This window comes from Drosophila willistoni (genome assembly GCF_018902025.1).
Source record: "Drosophila willistoni isolate 14030-0811.24 chromosome 2R unlocalized genomic scaffold, UCI_dwil_1.1 Seg200, whole genome shotgun sequence".
NCBI lineage: Eukaryota > Metazoa > Arthropoda > Insecta > Diptera > Drosophilidae > Drosophila > Drosophila willistoni.
Window position 1 is genome coordinate 357039 of NW_025814051.1, and position 17756 is coordinate 374794.

Below are 17756 nucleotides of genomic sequence, written 5' to 3' on the forward strand. Positions count from 1 at the left end.
GTTTTTGTAAATCATATTTTGAGCCTATAAAAGAGTCATTTGGAGACTTCTATTAAGCAATTATGACAATAATGAACTTGAGTGCATATAATCGACTCTTGAAGATGATTGTCTCGTAATACGTTCTTAAAAAAAACAAACAAATTTACAACTAATAACTTTAAATTATTTATATTATGGGCAGTTCATGAAACAATTCTTGATATTTAGATCGAGATTTGCATGTCCTTTAAGGCATGATTTGTCTATTGATATACTAGAGAATCAATATATTGAATATCTGTATAAATGTATGTATGTAGCCAACTTCTTGTGTTTAGAATAGACAATTTTTGTGGAATATGAAATGAAAACCATCTTCAAAAGGCTTAAACTATTTTCAATTTAAGGTAATAGATCAGACAATTTTATCGAATCATAAAATTTTTTTAAATAGAAGTTTTTTTAATTCATAATAAATGATCTCAGCTTCGTTAAGATCTATTTTTCATAACTAAAAACTTACGTTTCCAACAAACGACTAAAATATAAGGCTAAAAATACATTATAGATTCATGATTCAAAAATCATTATATCTTAAAGTGAATTTGAAACCAATAAAATCGTTCGTGGTATCTAGAAATTACTTGGTGTCAAAATAAAAAGGATATAAATCCTGTCAACTGAAGCATTCTTCAAGTCCTGAAGCCATTGAGGAGTAACTAATAATTATTATAATCTGTGAGCATGATTTGAAGGATAGGAAATCAGGAAATGCCTTATGCTCATTATTTAGATATATTTAGAGTACATTATGCAAAGGAAAGTGTATAAAAATGTTGGCTTAATGAGTCCAAAATAGTCTTCAGTTTTTGGGGTGTTTAGTTACTTGGCTAAACTCTGATAAGAATGATTTCAACTTGCATATATGTAGGTAAGTAAATATTCCCATTGAGTGAGTTGAATTTAACTTTTTTAATGATTTGTTCGGAACGGAAGTAAGCGATGATAATTAATTCGTCAAAATGATTGCGAATGTTAATTTGTAAATCTGTAAAAAGTATAGCAACAACAACAACAATGATGATGACAACAACGACATAAATATTTATTAAAACAAAGACACTAAAAAAACAAAAAACGAAACGAAGTAGAAATATTCACACAGAGTAAACTTTTTGTGTCGCCGCTTTTTGGGGCTGTGAGAAAAAAAAGTGTTGCTCCTTAGGCTTAGGAAATGCCAAACGGAAACAATGGAACGTTATACATATATCTCTCCCTCTATCTCCCTCTCTGTATATAAGTAAAGCATATACACTTATATATTTCTTGACTTTGCGTTTTTCGTAATTCAAATCGACCCGGGGACCCAGGGCCCAGTCTAAAACTGTAATTAAAGTTGGCTTTTGGCTTGGTTTAGACTTATTCATCGAATCGTGGGAAGAGTTGCACTTGGTCGGAAAAAGTTCACACGACTTGAAAGTTTTTCCCATGGCGATTTAGATCGACCAATCCGCCTCCTCCCCCGCTGCTCCTCATTACCCCTCTCAGAACTAAAAAATATTGTTAAATCATGCTAAATCAAATATAAGTACAATAATTAAGTGACACAGTTCTTTTTTTTTTAGTTTTATAATAATTTTTTCAGTTTTTCTTCTTTATTTTAGTTTGTCGTTTTTTGGGAGGGGATTCTGTTTTCTTTTTTTCTTGTTTCTTAGATTTAGTAAAATTTGTTGTTCTCCTTTTGCAATATATATTACAAAAATTATATGCCTTTTTTTTGTTATATGGTCTTTATATATATATATTTTAAAAATTGCGGTTCAGACAGAAATTTTTCTCAAGTGAATTTTTGCCAGCAAGTTGAAATCTCCTTGTTTTTTTGTTGTTGATTGTTGAGTTATTTGACTATATAAACTAGTTAAAAAATTTACAATTGATCCTGCAGCATAGTTTCTATGACTAAAGCTAAAAGTTTAGACAATTTATTACAATTTTGTTTTGGAATGTTAAAAATATTGCATCAACTTGCTTGAAAAATTCACAAAAAGAAAAAAAATAAAACAAATTTTGAATCCCTGCCGAAGCCTAGATTAAAAAAAAATCATCTCATCTATCTTTCTATCTCTCTCTCTCTATCTCTCTCTGTCTATATATAGATAAACTGTATATTTTACTAGACTTTACGCGCACAATAAATATATATACCTATATATATATATATATATAGATAAAGTACGACATGTCAATGAGCTTGCTCTTTCGAGTTATGTACAATTTTTGTTTTCTTGTTTTTCATTTGATTTTTTTTCTTTATATCTATTGGTTCCAACTAGCTTTTTAATTATATAGGATGTGGGTTCGTTTAATCAAGTTGGTTTTTTTTTGGGGGTTTACATTTTTTGTTCGGAATTTAAGGTTTTTCTCTTTTTTTTAACTAAAATGTTTAAAGACTATAAATAACTTAGCATAAATAAATGTAATTTATCAAATTGCAAAATAAAGCAATAATCCTTTACTCAAGATAAGCCGCTACTCCAATCGGCAAGCGGTGGCAGTTGTTGTTGTTGTTGTTGCTGCTGCTGTTGTTGTTGTTGTTGTTGCATACTGCCACTACCGACCGGTGAACCAGCATTGTTATTATTGTTACTAATGCTTGTGATGTTATTATTATTATTATTATTGTTATTATTATTATTATGACGTGTTCGCATCACATCTTCGGCTTGAGGATTACAATGTTGTCGCGGTCTCGGCTCTGGTGTATAGGTAAAGGTTAAACCAGTTGCATAAATTATTCCATCATTGCGCACCAATGAAATGGGAACTTGTGTCGGCTGACGTACCTTTAAAGAATGGAAACCAAAAGGTTTTAATATTAAAATTATATCGACCGAATTGTTTCTTTGAAACTCACCCAAAGCCATTCGCCTCGAAACTGTGATATCTCTGGCACCACACACAATAAGGTCTCTGTGCAGCGATACATTGTCTCCGCTTCGACATCACCAAACCAGACTTGTAAATGTGGTGTGAAATTGTCACCACTCAACTCCAACATGGCCACATCGCCGCCACCATTGAGATTCAGGGAATTGACAATTGGCACAGGTGTAACGGGAGTCCTAAAAACGAAGGACAAAAAGGTTATGATAAATGAATTTCTAAGTCAAACAGGAAAGAAGTATAATTTATCTTTAAATATTTCAAAAAATAACAAATTGTCTGTACATTGGCAACGAGTAGTCATTTGTGGAAAGGACCTAGTAATAGTCTCCTTTATTTTTTTTTGAGAATTGCAAAGAATTTAAAGAATATCGAGATATTGCCTACGAAAATAAATATACTCTGCAGTTGTTCTACTTGATGTCTACGTAGTCAGAATTAAATTGCATACAATGCATCTATAGAGTTAATTTTCTTTGTTTTCTCTATATTTTCCCAGATCTATGCTGACAAATTCGAAAACCTCAGGGTCACACACCACACAAAAAAACGGTGTATATATATATTTTATTATTTTCAATTTTTAGCGTTATTGTTTGTGAATTGTTTAATTAACTTTGCAGTGCAGTGGCCAGAAATGCATTCGGTTGCGTTGCGTTGCATATAATGCATCTATAGAGTTAGTTTTCTTAGTTTTTCCTAAGATTCCCAAATACTAATCTAGATACATATACTTTTTTTTTTTTTTAATATTTAACGTAAACAATTATGTGATAAAGAAATGTTGAGAAATTTAGCTATAAGTTTGTTAACAGTATCCTTTTCCTCAATGTATAACCAATGTATTTAAATAAGAGGACTAAGGGAACTTCATGAATTTAAATTCTAATTTGTGTGGGAATGGTCTGTCAATCCTATTTAGCCAACCCTAGTTAAGTCAACTGAGTCAAGCCGGCCAGACGACACACAAGAAATAAGAAGACGAAAAGTTGCCGTAGAGAAGCTGTAAGAGTAAGACGTAAAAGACGAATCTAAGTTGACAAAAAGAATTATCAAAACGACGAAACACCATATTAAACAATTTCATTTAAATCTACTTTTATATAATAATTAATCCATATAATCTAAACTATAACTGGGATTGTGTTCATTCATCAATCAGTACCCAAGGTCCCACATTTGTTAAGTCTCTTCGGCCGTTAAGTACAAATTTTAAGAAGTGATTGTTGCTTATTCCAAATTTCTGATGGTCAATGAGCAGTTAAACTAAAAAAGATATAAATAACTATCTATCAGGCAAGGATTAAGGACCACTTAACTTTATAATTACTATTGTATCAGTCCAAATATTCAACTTGATTATCTTGATAAATAACTATCTATCAGGCAAGGATTAAGGACCACTTAACTTTATAATTACTGTTGCATCAGTCCAAATATTCAACTGGATTATGATTTGCTAAATATTCTAACAAAAAAAGCTCGAAGCATTCGATACAAACACAAACTACTATTGACTTTGCCCATTTAGATTCGGTCTAGTTTATACAAAAAGTTAGAGTTGCATTCTCAAAATAATTTCATGTTACTTTTTGCAGTTGTTTTTGAAACTTACGTCACTGGACCCATGCCCTCATAGAATTGATATTCAGCTTTATCGGTTGATATGATTGTCCAGCAGGCGCCATCATTGATCATCTCTTTGTTGGGTTCCTTGGGGCAGGGGGTGGCCTGAAATTGTATGATTTTCTCCTGCGATAGGCACAAATACATGCGATCCGTATCCTTCATGTAGAAGGCACATTTATGCAGCTGCGAAACGGGATCATCGGCCTCAAGCAATGCCATTTGTTTGTCCACTTTACGTATAATGAGACGTGGCAGAGCCATGCCCGTTACGGAGCAGACAAGCTTCACTGTTGCCCCATAGTGTATGTAGCCGTCACGTACTTGAAATTCCTCCGATTCGGATTCATTGTCATCCAGAAGATGTATCGTAAAGGCACCCCATTGGGTGGATGAGGCATGGAAATGTCCATTCTCCACATGCAAATACCGCGTGGAGACAGTCTGTGAGCGCAGGCGATTGAAGAGGGCGACATTTGTGCCGCTTGCTATGCATAGATCGGCATTCTTGAGGGATTGCTTCTTTTTGGACGGTTTCGAGATGACTTTAATGCGTTTCGAATTGAATACCCCGATGTCATGGCCATTGCCATAAAACATTTTCACCGATAGCATAAAATGTTTACGCTTATCCGAATCGGAAATGAACAAAGTCTTTGCGGCACAATATTGCTTGCCATTGAGATCCAATTGTTGCATATCCTGATCACTGCTACCAATTCCAATGAATGCACACAATTGGGCTCCCTGCTCGGTGTCGCCATGTTGCAGCATCTCCTCGTAGCGTCGCCTCCAACCGCTGCCAAACAGATAGATACACGGTGGCGGGCAAAAGAAACGTTTCTCATTGCCATAGGACTTTTGAGCCACCTAATGGAGAATAGAAAAATAATCATAATTTTCAATTAGTAACCAAAATTGCTAAAAACAGATTATATTTTGATCGCGACTAAATCAGAATATAAAAAATAACCGCATAAAGCAATGTGTGCAGTAATTAATTTCAATTATTTTCAATTTGAGTGTGCAGTCGACTGTGAAGGATTCCCATTTGCCGGCGACGCTTGAAGATCGCCACAACAATCCGTCCAAACCGACCCACCGACCAAATGGCCAAGCGGCCGCGACATTTTTTTAATCCAACTATTTTTTTTTTTTTTTTTGCAAACCGCAAAAATGTAACACTTAAAATAGCCCAATGCATTGAGGGGGGGATACAATTGTATATATCTAATATATATACATTTAAAATCGTGTTACATTCTAAATTTTGGTTATCTCAAGTTACTAATTAATTTAGTACATAATAAAGAGCTTGTTTATAAATTTAAAATGGGTTTTGATTAAGCCAAATACTCTATGACTTTTAAAATTTGCATTTATCTTTCCAAGAGGATGGAACCCCCCTAATGAAATATGTTTTAGTTCTTAAAAAGTTTTAAAAAAGTAAATACTACTACTAATATTATAAGTTTTGAAGATTTAGATTTGAAAATGTGTTATTTTTCCACTTTAATTGAAACAAGCTTGAATAATTATATTATTAACATCAATTAAACTTAATATAATTGTGTTTTTTTTTCTTTTTTAATTGAATAAAAGATGATTTAAAGTTTGTTTAGAAAAAGAGAATCTACGGCTATAAAATTTCTAAAACAAAAGGAGCTTTAACTTCAGAAGGATAAAAACTTATTGAAGTCTAAAACATTGAGGGGAAAAATGTTCTACAAAATGTTTTTTATAATTTCACTATAATTACAATATTTTGCTAATTTTTAAAACAAGTTCTTTCGATTTAGGTTATTGAAACTTTTTAAATAAAAATGTAATTTCGTTAAAAAAAAACTGCCTAAAGCTGAGTCAACGCATAGACAAAAAAAAATTTTAAAAAAAGGAACTTCTTCATTAAATAAAACTTAAACGTTTCCGATTTAACATTAACTTTTAATAATTTTCAATTATTATATTGTTTATATATTAGTTTATTAACAAAGTTTAACATTAAAAAAAATATATATCGAAAAGTATTATTTTAAAAATTCTATATATTTTTGATATCATCTAAAAGAAGTACCATTTACTTTTTAAAAGTTCTACTAGTTGTCAAATCAAAATACTTTTTTATATTTCATATATTTTTAAGAAATATTGATGGATAAGACGTTTTAGTTTCTACTAAATTATAATTTAAAAAAGAAATAAGGAATCAAATACTCTAAATATATGAACGATTTCGACTAGTTTCTTCTTCTTTGTAGACAGAAATTTGAATAGAAAATCGTACTTCTTCTTGATGATTCAAAAATATGTAGAATTTTAAAAATAATACTTGAAACGACAAATTTGCATTACTTTTTTTCAATATGAAACTTTATTTAAAAGCTATAAAGACTCTAAAAAGAACAAATTTTGTACATGTTCTACGGAATAAATAAAACTTCTAGATTGCTAAAACTCTTAATTTTAATTTAAGGTATGAAATACCAAAAAAATATTTCATTATTAAACAATAGCCTCTTCAAGGGTGTAAACTATATGGTACTCCTTTCCTGGACCATGGCCTTAATACTCTTTCTATAGAAGGTATTTAATTTAAAAAATATTCTTTCAAAAATATTATTATTCAAATATAATGATTTTTATATTAAAAACACCTAAGAAAATTTATAAAAATCATTTCTAGAACAGACAGCAGTTCGAAACAGTTTATAGATATTATTTGAAGGAATTAATTTTCATCAATACCTTTTTTAAAAAATTCTTAAAAGGAAATCATATTTTTAAAAGTGTTTTGACATATTTTAGACAGTCAATTTACTGAACCGAAAAATTAGTTATTAAGGATTCTAATAAAGTGACGACCATTATTTAAAAATTATAATTTCCAAAATTAAAATATTTCATAGAAACAATAAGTCAATTAATTAAAAAATTAAATAAAGTGCCGCCTATTATTGAAAAGTTATATTTTCCCCAAATAAAATATTTCTATTTATTAAAATTGTCCTATTGAATGATTTATCTAGTAATTTAACTCTTAAAAATATAGAAACCAAAATATTTGACTAGATTTTCGATTCTAAAATTTGAATTTAATAATTTTCAAAAATTTTAAATTAAAATAGTTTAAAAATTTTAAAAAACTTTGAAATTTAATATTTAAGTAAGTTTTTTTTTGAGAATTTTTCTTTCGCACCTTGGCATGAAGGATAACAATGACCATGTCATTGCGTTCTCTCATATATTTTTCCATGGCATCGCGGGTTAATTTCTTTTCCTCAATATGTGGCCGATATGGTCCAGGACCCGGCATTAAGGACATTTGCATTTGTTGTTGTTGTTGCTGCTGCTGCTGCTGCTGCTGATGATGCACTTGTAGCTGCTGCTGCTGTTGTTGTTGTTGTTGTTGCTGCTGCTGCGTTGTAGGAGGCGGCGGCGGCGCACTGCCCAGTCCAAAGTGCGGCATATCCTGATGATGATGTTGTTGTTGCTGCTGCTCGTGCTGAAGATGATGATGTTGTTGTTGTTGTGGATGATGAGGATGGGTGTGAGGATGAATTTGATGACTATGATGATGCTGCTGCTGCTGCTGCTGCTGCTCGAGGGATGCAGATGATGTTGATGATGAAGATGTATTACTGTTGGCGGTGGATGCTGCTGCTGCTACGGCTGCTGCTGCGGCTGCGTTCTCGTAGGCAATGGCGGGCGGGGCAGCGGCGTTTAAATTAAATTGGTTGTAGCTCTTCATTTAAATTAATGCACATGTCTTTTGCGTTTTTGAATGCGATGAATTTGGAATTCAATCACAATTTTAACAATATGTTTATGTTTTTTTGGCAATAATATATATACATATATATGTATTTTGTTTTATTATGTTTACACTTTGGCACTTCTTATGTACTATTTGTTGTTGTAATTTTTGTTATCCTGCAAGCAACGCACACACACACACACAGGCAAACACGCACAATCGTACACATTTACACACACACGCACATATACACACGGACGGACAGCAGCTGTCGTTTCTCTCACGCTCACTCTCTTTGCTTCTGTTATTTCTGTTTCTCTTCCACAATGCTTGTTTTTTTTTTATTATTATTCGTTTTTATGTTGTTGTTTTTTTTTGTTTTTTGGTTTTGTGGAATTCTTCTTCGTCTTGTATATGTGCGTATGAAAGGACGCCGCAAATTACATATTTATTAACACGAAACTAAAACTCTGCGTCTAACCGACGTTTAAAGCGGCTGGCTTCTGTTTAAAGTTACAACTAGCACTTGTAGTTATATTTATAATAAAAAAAACGAGCTGAGTGGGATATTAGAGATGAGAGATAATTATCAAACTGTGATTTGTAACAGTTATTTTGAAATCACTGGTTTCAGTCGTGACAATAAAATGACCAACCGGTTAGTTAAAACAATAGTAATTGCTGATATACCGCTAATAATATTTATAAGAATAATTATATTTCTAAAACAACTTAAGTTATATATGTAAAAGTATTATTTACAATTAATTTGGTAGCACTCACAGATATCGGTATGGCCCATCACTAGGCAACGCATCGCTACCGGCTATAATTTTACTGTTTACCAACACTAAATGACAGTTGTGCTGGCTAGTTAGCCATTTTGTAGCCGTTAAATAATTTAAGAGCGTGGGAACGACCAATATGTTTGACCCAGTCATTAAAAACAGAAGGCAAAAGGTATTAATAAATAATTCAAGAACTTGGCAAATTGTCAGTACCGTCAATTGTATATAAAAATGTGTATCTCGATACGTATGTAACTACTTAGACTTTCGTCTTACAAGGCCTACTATTATAAATATATTAGCATATATAATGTTTGGATGGCAATTTACCTATATTATCTATATATTCTATTTTAAATAATATTTAACATACATACATATGTTTAGTTCACTTAACAAGGAATTACATTTACGCGAATGAATTTTGTTTAATATTCAAGCAAGTTTTTATTAATACTATTAAATTATTAGTGACATTAAAATCGGAGATTTAGTTGGAGTACGGAATAAAAATGTAAACGAAGTTAGAAGTTAAGTTTTAGGTAGAAATAGTTTTTTTAGTTTACTCAATATATTTTAATAAAATGACTTTTTTTACTGCTTTGCTGAGAAATTCAGAAAAACATTTCCGAAACGTATTCTTCATTAGTTTATTATTAATATAAAATATTTAACGCAAAATTATAAATTTCGCGTAACTAGCAACTAAGGCCTAAAGCTTATTAAATATCTGTTTTGATATTTACATATATTATTTTTTTATTCTGGCCATTATTTAATATTATTATATTTGGCCAAATTTGATTTTCTGGCAACCAATGTTAGCACTATTGACAACATTTGTGTGTCTGGCAACGCCAATTATCTTACTGCTTGTGAAATCCGGCGGTGCTTGAATTTTTTCTAGAAACATTTTAAACAAGGAAATAACAAAATTACACAATGGAACAATTTAAGGGTCTTCAAAAATCTTTGTACATTTGGACTGATAATGCGGAACTGGACAAACGTGTGGAACAGCTAAAGACAGCAACCGGCGGTGAGGTGGCTCTGGAAAACGTTCATCGCCTTTCATTTGGTAAGATTGTTGTTTTTGGTTTTTTGTTGTGGCCTTTTTTGTTTTCTTTGCAACTTAATACAATTTTCCATGAGTCAGCACTTTTCACATGTATATGTATACATTGCGTGTTATTTCAGCCTCCTACGCCTCGTCCAGTTTCGATTTAATTGTGATAGAATGCGCTCAATTGACAGACAATTATGTGAAACTTTTGCACATGCTGAAACCAAGTGGAAAACTCCATTTGATCTCGTTCATTGGGGCAGCTGGCAGTTTGCTGCAAGAGATTAAACTTTCCGGTTTCATAAATTGTAGCGAAGATTCGGACAACACTCTAACCGCCGAGAAACCTGGCTACGAGACAGGCTCTTCGGCTCGTTTGTCGTTTGCCAAGAAGAACTCCAGTACATTGAATGTATGGAAAATAAGCGGCGATGATGATGAACTCATCGATGAGGAGGATTTGCTAGATGAAGTCGATAAACAGAAACCAGATCCGGCTTCCCTTAAAGTGTGCAGTACCACAGGAAAGCGTAAGGCATGCAAAAATTGCTCCTGCGGCCTAGCCGATGAGCTGGAAAACGAAAAGAAACAGGAGAATGCCGCTAAACAGGCCTCCACCGAGAATGCCAAGTCGAGTTGTGGAAATGTAAGAAATCCCAAAACTAATTCTATCCGATCACAACCTTTTCCTACAAAAACCTGTAGAGTAGTTCAAAAATTGTTAATCTAACTATTTTAGCAATCTTTACAAGATTGTTAGACCAAGGCTGGGAAATTTCATGTTGTTACAAATACAATATAAAGATAGAGATTTGATATAGATAGAGTTTTGCTAATACTAATATATATATCGGTTATGCTAAAGTAGTACTTTAATTTTCAAATCGAAAGGTTATTCTCAGTTTAAAGGGTTTAGAAATATTATAAATGCTATTAAGCCATTATTGTAGTAGCTATTTCAGAGCTAGAAAGATACAGACTTCGAAAATAGGTAAATTAACACAAATTTAATTTGAAAAATTCATAAAAACTCTCACGAATCTTTAACTTTACTAAATTATAACAAATTTTCAAAAAATAAATCTCAATTTAATGCTTCTAAATTCAATATTGAATGGGAATATAAATCATCAAAGGACACAAGTATTAAGTGTCCCTTTTTAAATTATTAAATGACAACAAATTATTCCAAAAAACTCTAAAGCTTCAACTTAGTCAAGTTTTTGAGTATTTCAAAAACTTGCCTATTTTTTCTTAAGGTTAGAGTAATGTCTTTCAATCTGCATTAAAATCTCAAGAATTAAATTTGTAGGCAATTTCGGAAAAATCATAATGTATACATTAAGCAGCCTTGACTAACATTTATGTAGCTAATTTTCTTCATCAAAGGCATTTATTATGCTCTCAGCAACCGATTTCTGCCTTAAAAAAATGTACTGTTAGCTTTTTCCCAGGACAGACAGCTTCTGCAGGTCATGTTCCAAAGACAGTTTGATCATTGATTGAAAAATATCACAAAAATCGTTCGAAATCTTTTGCAAGGTTGCATTTTAGAGGTTGTTTTTGGCTTCTTTCAAATCGGCTAATTGCATTTTGTAACCTAATAAGTAGTTTGAATTATTAGGCATCTGAGACCCCATAGAGAGTATAAACAATTTCTTATTAGCTCACCTAAAAGCTGAACTACGTTCCCAAGTTGAGAAATTCTATTATTTCATTAACTAATGTTTGATTTTCCCACTTTCTTTTTTTTTTAGTGTTATTTGGGTGATGCATTCCGCTGCTCCAGTTGTCCCTATTTGGGTATGCCAGCCTTTAAGCCTGGCGAGAAGGTGCAATTGGTGGATAATTTGCTGAAATCTGATATTTAAGTAAAATCATTGAAATGAAAAAGCAAACTGTTCCACGCGTTACTTAAAGACTTACACACATGCATATAACACACACATCTATATACATTTCTAAAAGAGATATATATATTTTATTACATTGGCTTACTAACACAAAACGCACAAAAATAATGTCATATGTAAATATATTATATATATATAGAGAACGCTCACAAAAATTAAAAGCATTAAAGCATCTTGCTCTCACATTTCGCATGGAGTACCCTTAATAAGATCACGATTTTTGCCCATCAATATGCGATAATTGACAGCTGCAGGATCTAATTCCTTGTACAAATATGTTGGCATCTTGTCGGATAGTACCCAAATGGTGCCCTCATTATCAATCTTCATGTCATTGGGGAAGACCAAAGTATGTGAATCGGAATCGATTAGACCCTGATTATCGGGAGTATAAGGACGTTTGATATTCCAACAGGCAATGGCATCCTTGTTGACTTGTGTATAGAATATAACACCAGTTTCTGGGTCATAAACTTCTGCCGTCGACTGACCATTCATGCCACGATCTCCAACATATTTGAAATCATAATACGAATCACCCGTTGTGACATGAGATTCATTTTGCAGCACACGATTAGAGACCTTAAACTCTTTGGTACTGGCCAAAGCATGGAAATAGATGTCCTTCGAGTGATCAGGATTCATGGGACCAACGGCAAGGCCAAAGACACCATCGGTCCATTGGAAATTAACGCCACCAACATTGAAATCACCCTGCAGGGGATCAAAGTGGAAGAAATTATGCTTCACCCGATACGATTTGTCATTGCGCAGGGAATAGACAATCACTCCATAGGCTCCCAAATCCGGAACATAGGCATAGGCATTATCGCATTCCGATCGATCTGAATCAACCACCTAGAAGAAATTTTAATTTAAACATATTAAAATCTATCATAAAAGTTTCTATGCCCTGTTAAAACTCACAATATTGGCAAAGAAGGTGTCCGCTTTGGTCTGATCGGCTGGTATGGTAAAACGACGCAACAATTTATCCGTCTTAAGATCAAAAACTAGTATCGAATTTGGTGTAATCTGTTTGGGATTACCCAAAATATCAGCCAAACCCGTATCCAAGACCCACAAGCGATCGCAGACATCCACTTGAATGCGGAAAGTTGAAATGATTGTGGAATTATTTTGTAGCTCAACGCTAGCATCGGATGCCTTTTCGGCATCTAAACGACCACCGGATGGTGTCTTCTGCTCTTGAGGTTGCACTTCAATCGGTAGCTTGTTATCCTCCCAACTGGGATAGGGACGCAGTCTTGGTGATTTCTCAGTCGACGAGAGATCAATATAATTAAGAGTAGCCGCCACACCAGCCTTCCATCTAAAAGAGCAAAGAAAATGTAATTGTTTTAATTAAACCCTTTCAAGGTCGCAACACAACAACAATTGTAATTGTTTTAATTAAAAGTGGTCTTAAATTTAATCTAAATATTGTCATAGGTGTTCAAATTTATTGTATGTTTTTTACAGGGTTGAAAATTTGTTATATTCCTATTCTAACTTTGTCTTGAAAAGCGTCAAGCAAGTAAGGTTTAGACTTCAAATTAAGTTAGTTTGATAAATTCTTTGAAGTTTCAGTATGATTTATTATAATTTAATAAATTTATTGCGGGATATTCAAAAAGTTACATAATTTTAAAGGTTAAGATTTGAATATTTTATTAATTTAAGAAGTTAAATATCATTCTTAGAGGAGAAAATGTTTCTCATTTCCTACCGCCCCTGATAGGAGTTAGAACAATTACCTATCTAATATATTTTTCCATTATCATCTTTAACATTATAGAACCATATAATCATTGATTTTACCCTGATTCATATACATTAATCACAAAATTCAAATTTAAAAAGGCTGAAAGTATTAGCTGGCTCAAGTCATTCTAATTAAAACAGATTATTAAAAATCATAGGTAGAACAAAAATGGTGAATAGGTTATCTCTGCAGCTATTTCTAGAAGCACAAAATTCTATTATCAAGAGACTTTGCTAAAGACATCAGAATCAAAATGGTCATGCGCTTAATCTAGTTGAGAATTACAATGAAAAAAAACAGAAAAGGTTAATCAAAGATTAAAACCCCAAAATTGAAATCTATGAGCATCTTTTCGATATTTGTCATACGAAATTCATCAAAAAATAAAAACAAAATGTGTTCTTATGACCTAAAGTCTTTCTAAATACAATGGCACTGGACTAAAACTACTTGAGAATCATAGCCAGAAAAACCAAAAAAGGAAGGTGTAGATAATAACTATGAAGTTTTACTTTTGGTGCATTTCTTTTGGTTAAGAATCTGGTGATAATACTAATAATAAAACATATAAAAATCTTTATTCTCATCACCTAACGATAACTTAATCGAATCATTTAACTATATAAAAATAAAAGCCTTAAAATTCATCTAAAACGCAACCAAAAGAAAAAACTATTTAAGAGCGTTTCTAAGTTGGCTGACTCAATTTTAACAGCATAAAGAAAGCATTTAAAAATTATAAATATATTTTAATCCTCTTTCAAGTATTTCTTACTTCCTTGTTTATATTCTTCCTTCTGGTTTGCTGCATTAAAATTATAATTTAATATGTACGTAAATAACAATTAACTTGCTAAAGCTATGATTCAGGTTTGAATGTTTTTTGATTACTCACAAAAGAATCATCCCAAAACAAAAAAATCTTTAATTAAATTGTGTTTGTGGGTCTTTTCCTATCAACCATAACGCAGGGGTAAGTCCCTGATTAAGTTGACGTCACGCTTTTGTGGTTTGTTTTTTCTTCTGTTGACCTGTTTACAATTTTAATTTGGATAGTTCACAAAAATTTTCCTCTATAAATAATGATTATAGGTATATAATTATTTTCACCTCATGTAATAATTTAATAAATATTCTCTATATCATTTGCATATAGAAACTTTTAATTTGAAATGCAAATAGTTTTTTTTTCGAAAGAAACAAATCAAAAATAATAAGAAAAATGGAAGAAAAAAAAAATAGATAGATAGACACAATACAAGTACCAATTTAACTAGCCATCAAAAGGAACCGGTTTTTTTCCAAGTTGGCTTGTATTTTGCAAGCCAACTCTCAGCAGTTTGACATCCAATTACAAATAATTATAAATATGTCTACTTAAAAATTCAAAATCAACTACTGTTGTGGTTTTTGTTAAAAAGATCTTGTTGTATTTACCTTGGCACAGTGACAAAAATTTTATTTTGCCAACGCTCCAAGCCTAATGGCAGGTTATTCTCCTCAATGTAATGGCCAGATGCTTTGGCCTCCGCCTCGGCCTGTGGGCTGGGCCAATCGAAGGTTAATTGCTTCCAAGAGAATCTCTCCTCCAATTTGGCCAATGCACTCCAGCAGCTGATAAGAAGGCATAGAAGCCCTAAACTTGTGAATTTCAACCAATACATTGCGTTTCTTCTTTAGCACTAGAAATTTTTTTTTTTTTGTTTTGTCGACTGTTTACTTTGAGCCAAGCGCGTTAACTGACCGATCTTGATGCAGATGTCGAGCTTAATATGTTTTTCAGAGAAGCTTTTTATTAAAAACAAAAGCTTTGCTTATCCAAAACTGTTATACACACCCAAAGAGAGTGTTATATACCAAAGATCGGGGTTGGTAGTGTGTGGGCTGTGATGACTGATAAAATTAGCAGCATTTCCATTGGCGGAAGGAAAAGATAAGTTTATAAATATCAAATGAGTATCAATATGGACAGCTGGACAACTTGGTCGTCATTGCATCAAATGTGCAGTGAACTCTCCTTCAATATCATATTTAATGGATAAATTTGAGAAAGTGATATGAAGTACCCCACATTTGAGTCGTCAGTTTGGATTAAGTCAATATTTTAGTTACCAAAACTTTTATAACTAAATTTGCAATCTAGATTATAGAAGACCTTTAGTTAAAAATATCTTTAAATTGTTCTTAACTGCCAAATAATAACATATTTTGTTTTAGACTTACTAAAAAAATCCATTTTAATTAAACAAAAATCAATTATCGATACATAACATTCAAAAATATTTACACATCCCCCCACAGAACACCCATTGTGAATGAGTTCAAATGAACTCATATATATAAAATTTCATTTAAAATACATATTTTTAAAGTAATTTTTAATATGTGTGATCTGTCAATTCATTATGCAAATGTGTGAGGCACGTTTTTTTGTTTGAGGCGCATAATTATCACATTGCAATGCGTATTTTTTTTTATATTGGACACCCACTCAAAATACCAGACTCCCTTTTTGAGGTTGTTAAATCCATTAAATGAAATGAAATTCACTTCTCTTATGCAAATTCCCAGTTTAAAAAGCAAAAGGCTGTTTGGGCTTTGATAACAGCAGAGAAATAATGTTTGCATATGTGTATATATAGAAATCTTGATCAACATGACTTGGTTAATATACTTGATATAATAAGTTCCTGCACTTTCAAGGTATTGTACTTCGTTGTGAGGAATGTAATGCTTATTGCATTTAAATCTTTAGACAATAAACTTTAATAAATGGTTTGATATATTCAAAAAAGGCAATGGCGTTGTTTTTTTTTTTTGAAAAAGGAATAAGGAATATTTTTTCTTGAATTTCAGTTCCTGATCAATTTAACGTTCTGGATTAACGTATATGGATAGATGAATTTTGTCTTCGTGAATTCCTACAACTATATAATGCGATAATAGATACATACATACAAAGATCTAGAACTAATATTGAGCTAGATTTTTAGTTTTGAAAATATTTATCAAACCTTTTTTTATCGCCGCCTTGTAAACTCAATTCCTTAAAAAAACAAATCCTGATGTCCTCACATTTTCTTAACATTGAAAAAACTAAAAAAATAAGCAATGTAAATTTGTTTTTACCTGTTTTCAACTTTGGTTTTGGTTTTCTTTAGGATTAAAGCTTTCTAAAATATTTTCTAAACATTTTTCATTACAGGGTTTTAACCGGGTTGAGGTCAATAATTCTTACTTTATTTTTCTTTTTCTTTACAAATTTTTAAGATTTTTAAAAGAAACAAAGATATGGTACGGCCATTACAACTCTGGATTCTTCATAGATAGAACTTGGTGGTCCTTGAAATAGCTATACAACCTGCTCACCATTCGTGCTGCATATCATTAAAAATCTCATAAATTAATAAGAATTATGAATTTTAAGCCGGCTTAAACCCAGCTTTGATTAACTTCAAAAAGGTCGAAATCTAGACAAATTTTTCATTACACTTATTTGTACTTAATCAATTCTTCTTTATATTTGGTTTAAAAAAGATATTTAAAAAAATTTTTTTTTTAATTTTTTCTCCTTAATTTGTACAAGTCCCTTTTGAATTCATTGACGATTCCTATACACATATCCAAATAAGATGACCATACCATATAATATGACACTTCTAGTCAATTGAATAGGTTCGTCTATTATAATGTTAAGTTGAAAAAGGTAAATAACAAGTTCAGACTAAACTACCACTAAACACATAAATAAAAGATCAAATAAAAAATTTAATGGCAATTATAAGTAAATTAATTAGTTAGAGCAAATTTTTTAAAATGACGAGAGAAAGACAAGTCATTTTCTCAAACCTATTCGACTGAACAGAGCTGTATCGCTCATTGGAACCAAAGAGCTAAGTTTAATTGTCAATGGTTCTTCAAG

General features: G+C 31.9%; 3 protein-coding genes across 4 annotated transcripts; 1 reads left to right on the forward strand and 2 right to left on the reverse strand.

The window, feature by feature from the left end:
- Positions 1-2316: 2316 nt before the first annotated feature.
- On the reverse strand, positions 2317-8505 carry LOC6643514 (suppressor of hairless protein). 2 transcript variants are annotated; one of them, XM_023176414.2, is made up of 5 exons: positions 8219-8505; positions 7748-8053; positions 4541-5421; positions 2897-3104; positions 2317-2825 (listed from the first exon to the last, which is right to left on the reverse strand). In XM_023176414.2, exons 1-5 carry the CDS (start codon positions 8297-8299, stop codon positions 2499-2501), a joined length of 1803 nt encoding a protein of 600 aa, XP_023032182.1. In that variant the 5' UTR covers positions 8300-8505; the 3' UTR covers positions 2317-2498. The 2 variants fall into 2 exon arrangements, with proteins under 2 accessions (XP_023032182.1, XP_002066490.3); XM_002066454.4 differs by lacking the exon at positions 8219-8505 and having other exon boundaries at positions 7748-8172.
- A 1431-nt stretch (positions 8506-9936) lies between these two features.
- Positions 9937-12254, forward strand: LOC6643513 (anamorsin homolog). The gene is made up of 3 exons (XM_002066453.4): positions 9937-10171; positions 10291-10802; positions 11914-12254. Exons 1-3 carry the CDS (start codon positions 10036-10038, stop codon positions 12025-12027), a joined length of 762 nt encoding a protein of 253 aa, XP_002066489.1. The 5' UTR covers positions 9937-10035; the 3' UTR covers positions 12028-12254.
- Positions 12111-15548, reverse strand: LOC6643512 (protein yellow). Its single transcript, XM_002066452.3, has 3 exons — positions 15272-15548; positions 12997-13402; positions 12111-12927 (listed from the first exon to the last, which is right to left on the reverse strand). The coding sequence occupies exons 1-3, from the start codon at positions 15496-15498 to the stop codon at positions 12250-12252; spliced, it is 1311 nt and encodes a 436-aa protein (XP_002066488.1). The 5' UTR covers positions 15499-15548; the 3' UTR covers positions 12111-12249.
- Between the last annotated feature and the right edge of the window lie 2208 nt (positions 15549-17756).

Excerpts from the sequence above, each read along its gene's own strand:
- LOC6643514 (XM_023176414.2), bottom strand. The coding sequence starts at position 8,299 with ATGAAGAGCTACAACCAATTTAATTTAAACGCCGCTGCCCCGCCCGCC. Across the intron at positions 3,105-4,540 it reads GAGGGCATGGGTCCAGTGAC|GACTCCCGTTACACCTGTGC; the intron begins GTAAGTTTCAAA and ends CTTCGTTTTTAG. Across the intron at positions 2,826-2,896 it reads TTCGAGGCGAATGGCTTTGG|GTACGTCAGCCGACACAAGT; the intron begins GTGAGTTTCAAA and ends CATTCTTTAAAG.
- LOC6643513 (XM_002066453.4), top strand. The coding sequence starts at position 10,036 with ATGGAACAATTTAAGGGTCTTCAAAAATCTTTGTACATTTGGACTGAT. Across the intron at positions 10,172-10,290 it reads CGTTCATCGCCTTTCATTTG|CCTCCTACGCCTCGTCCAGT; the intron begins GTAAGATTGTTG and ends GTGTTATTTCAG. Across the intron at positions 10,803-11,913 it reads CCAAGTCGAGTTGTGGAAAT|TGTTATTTGGGTGATGCATT; the intron begins GTAAGAAATCCC and ends TTTTTTTTTTAG.
- LOC6643512 (XM_002066452.3), bottom strand. The coding sequence starts at position 15,498 with ATGTATTGGTTGAAATTCACAAGTTTAGGGCTTCTATGCCTTCTTATC. Across the intron at positions 13,403-15,271 it reads ATTTTTGTCACTGTGCCAAG|ATGGAAGGCTGGTGTGGCGG; the intron begins GTAAATACAACA and ends TTGCTCTTTTAG. Across the intron at positions 12,928-12,996 it reads ACACCTTCTTTGCCAATATT|GTGGTTGATTCAGATCGATC; the intron begins GTGAGTTTTAAC and ends AATTTCTTCTAG.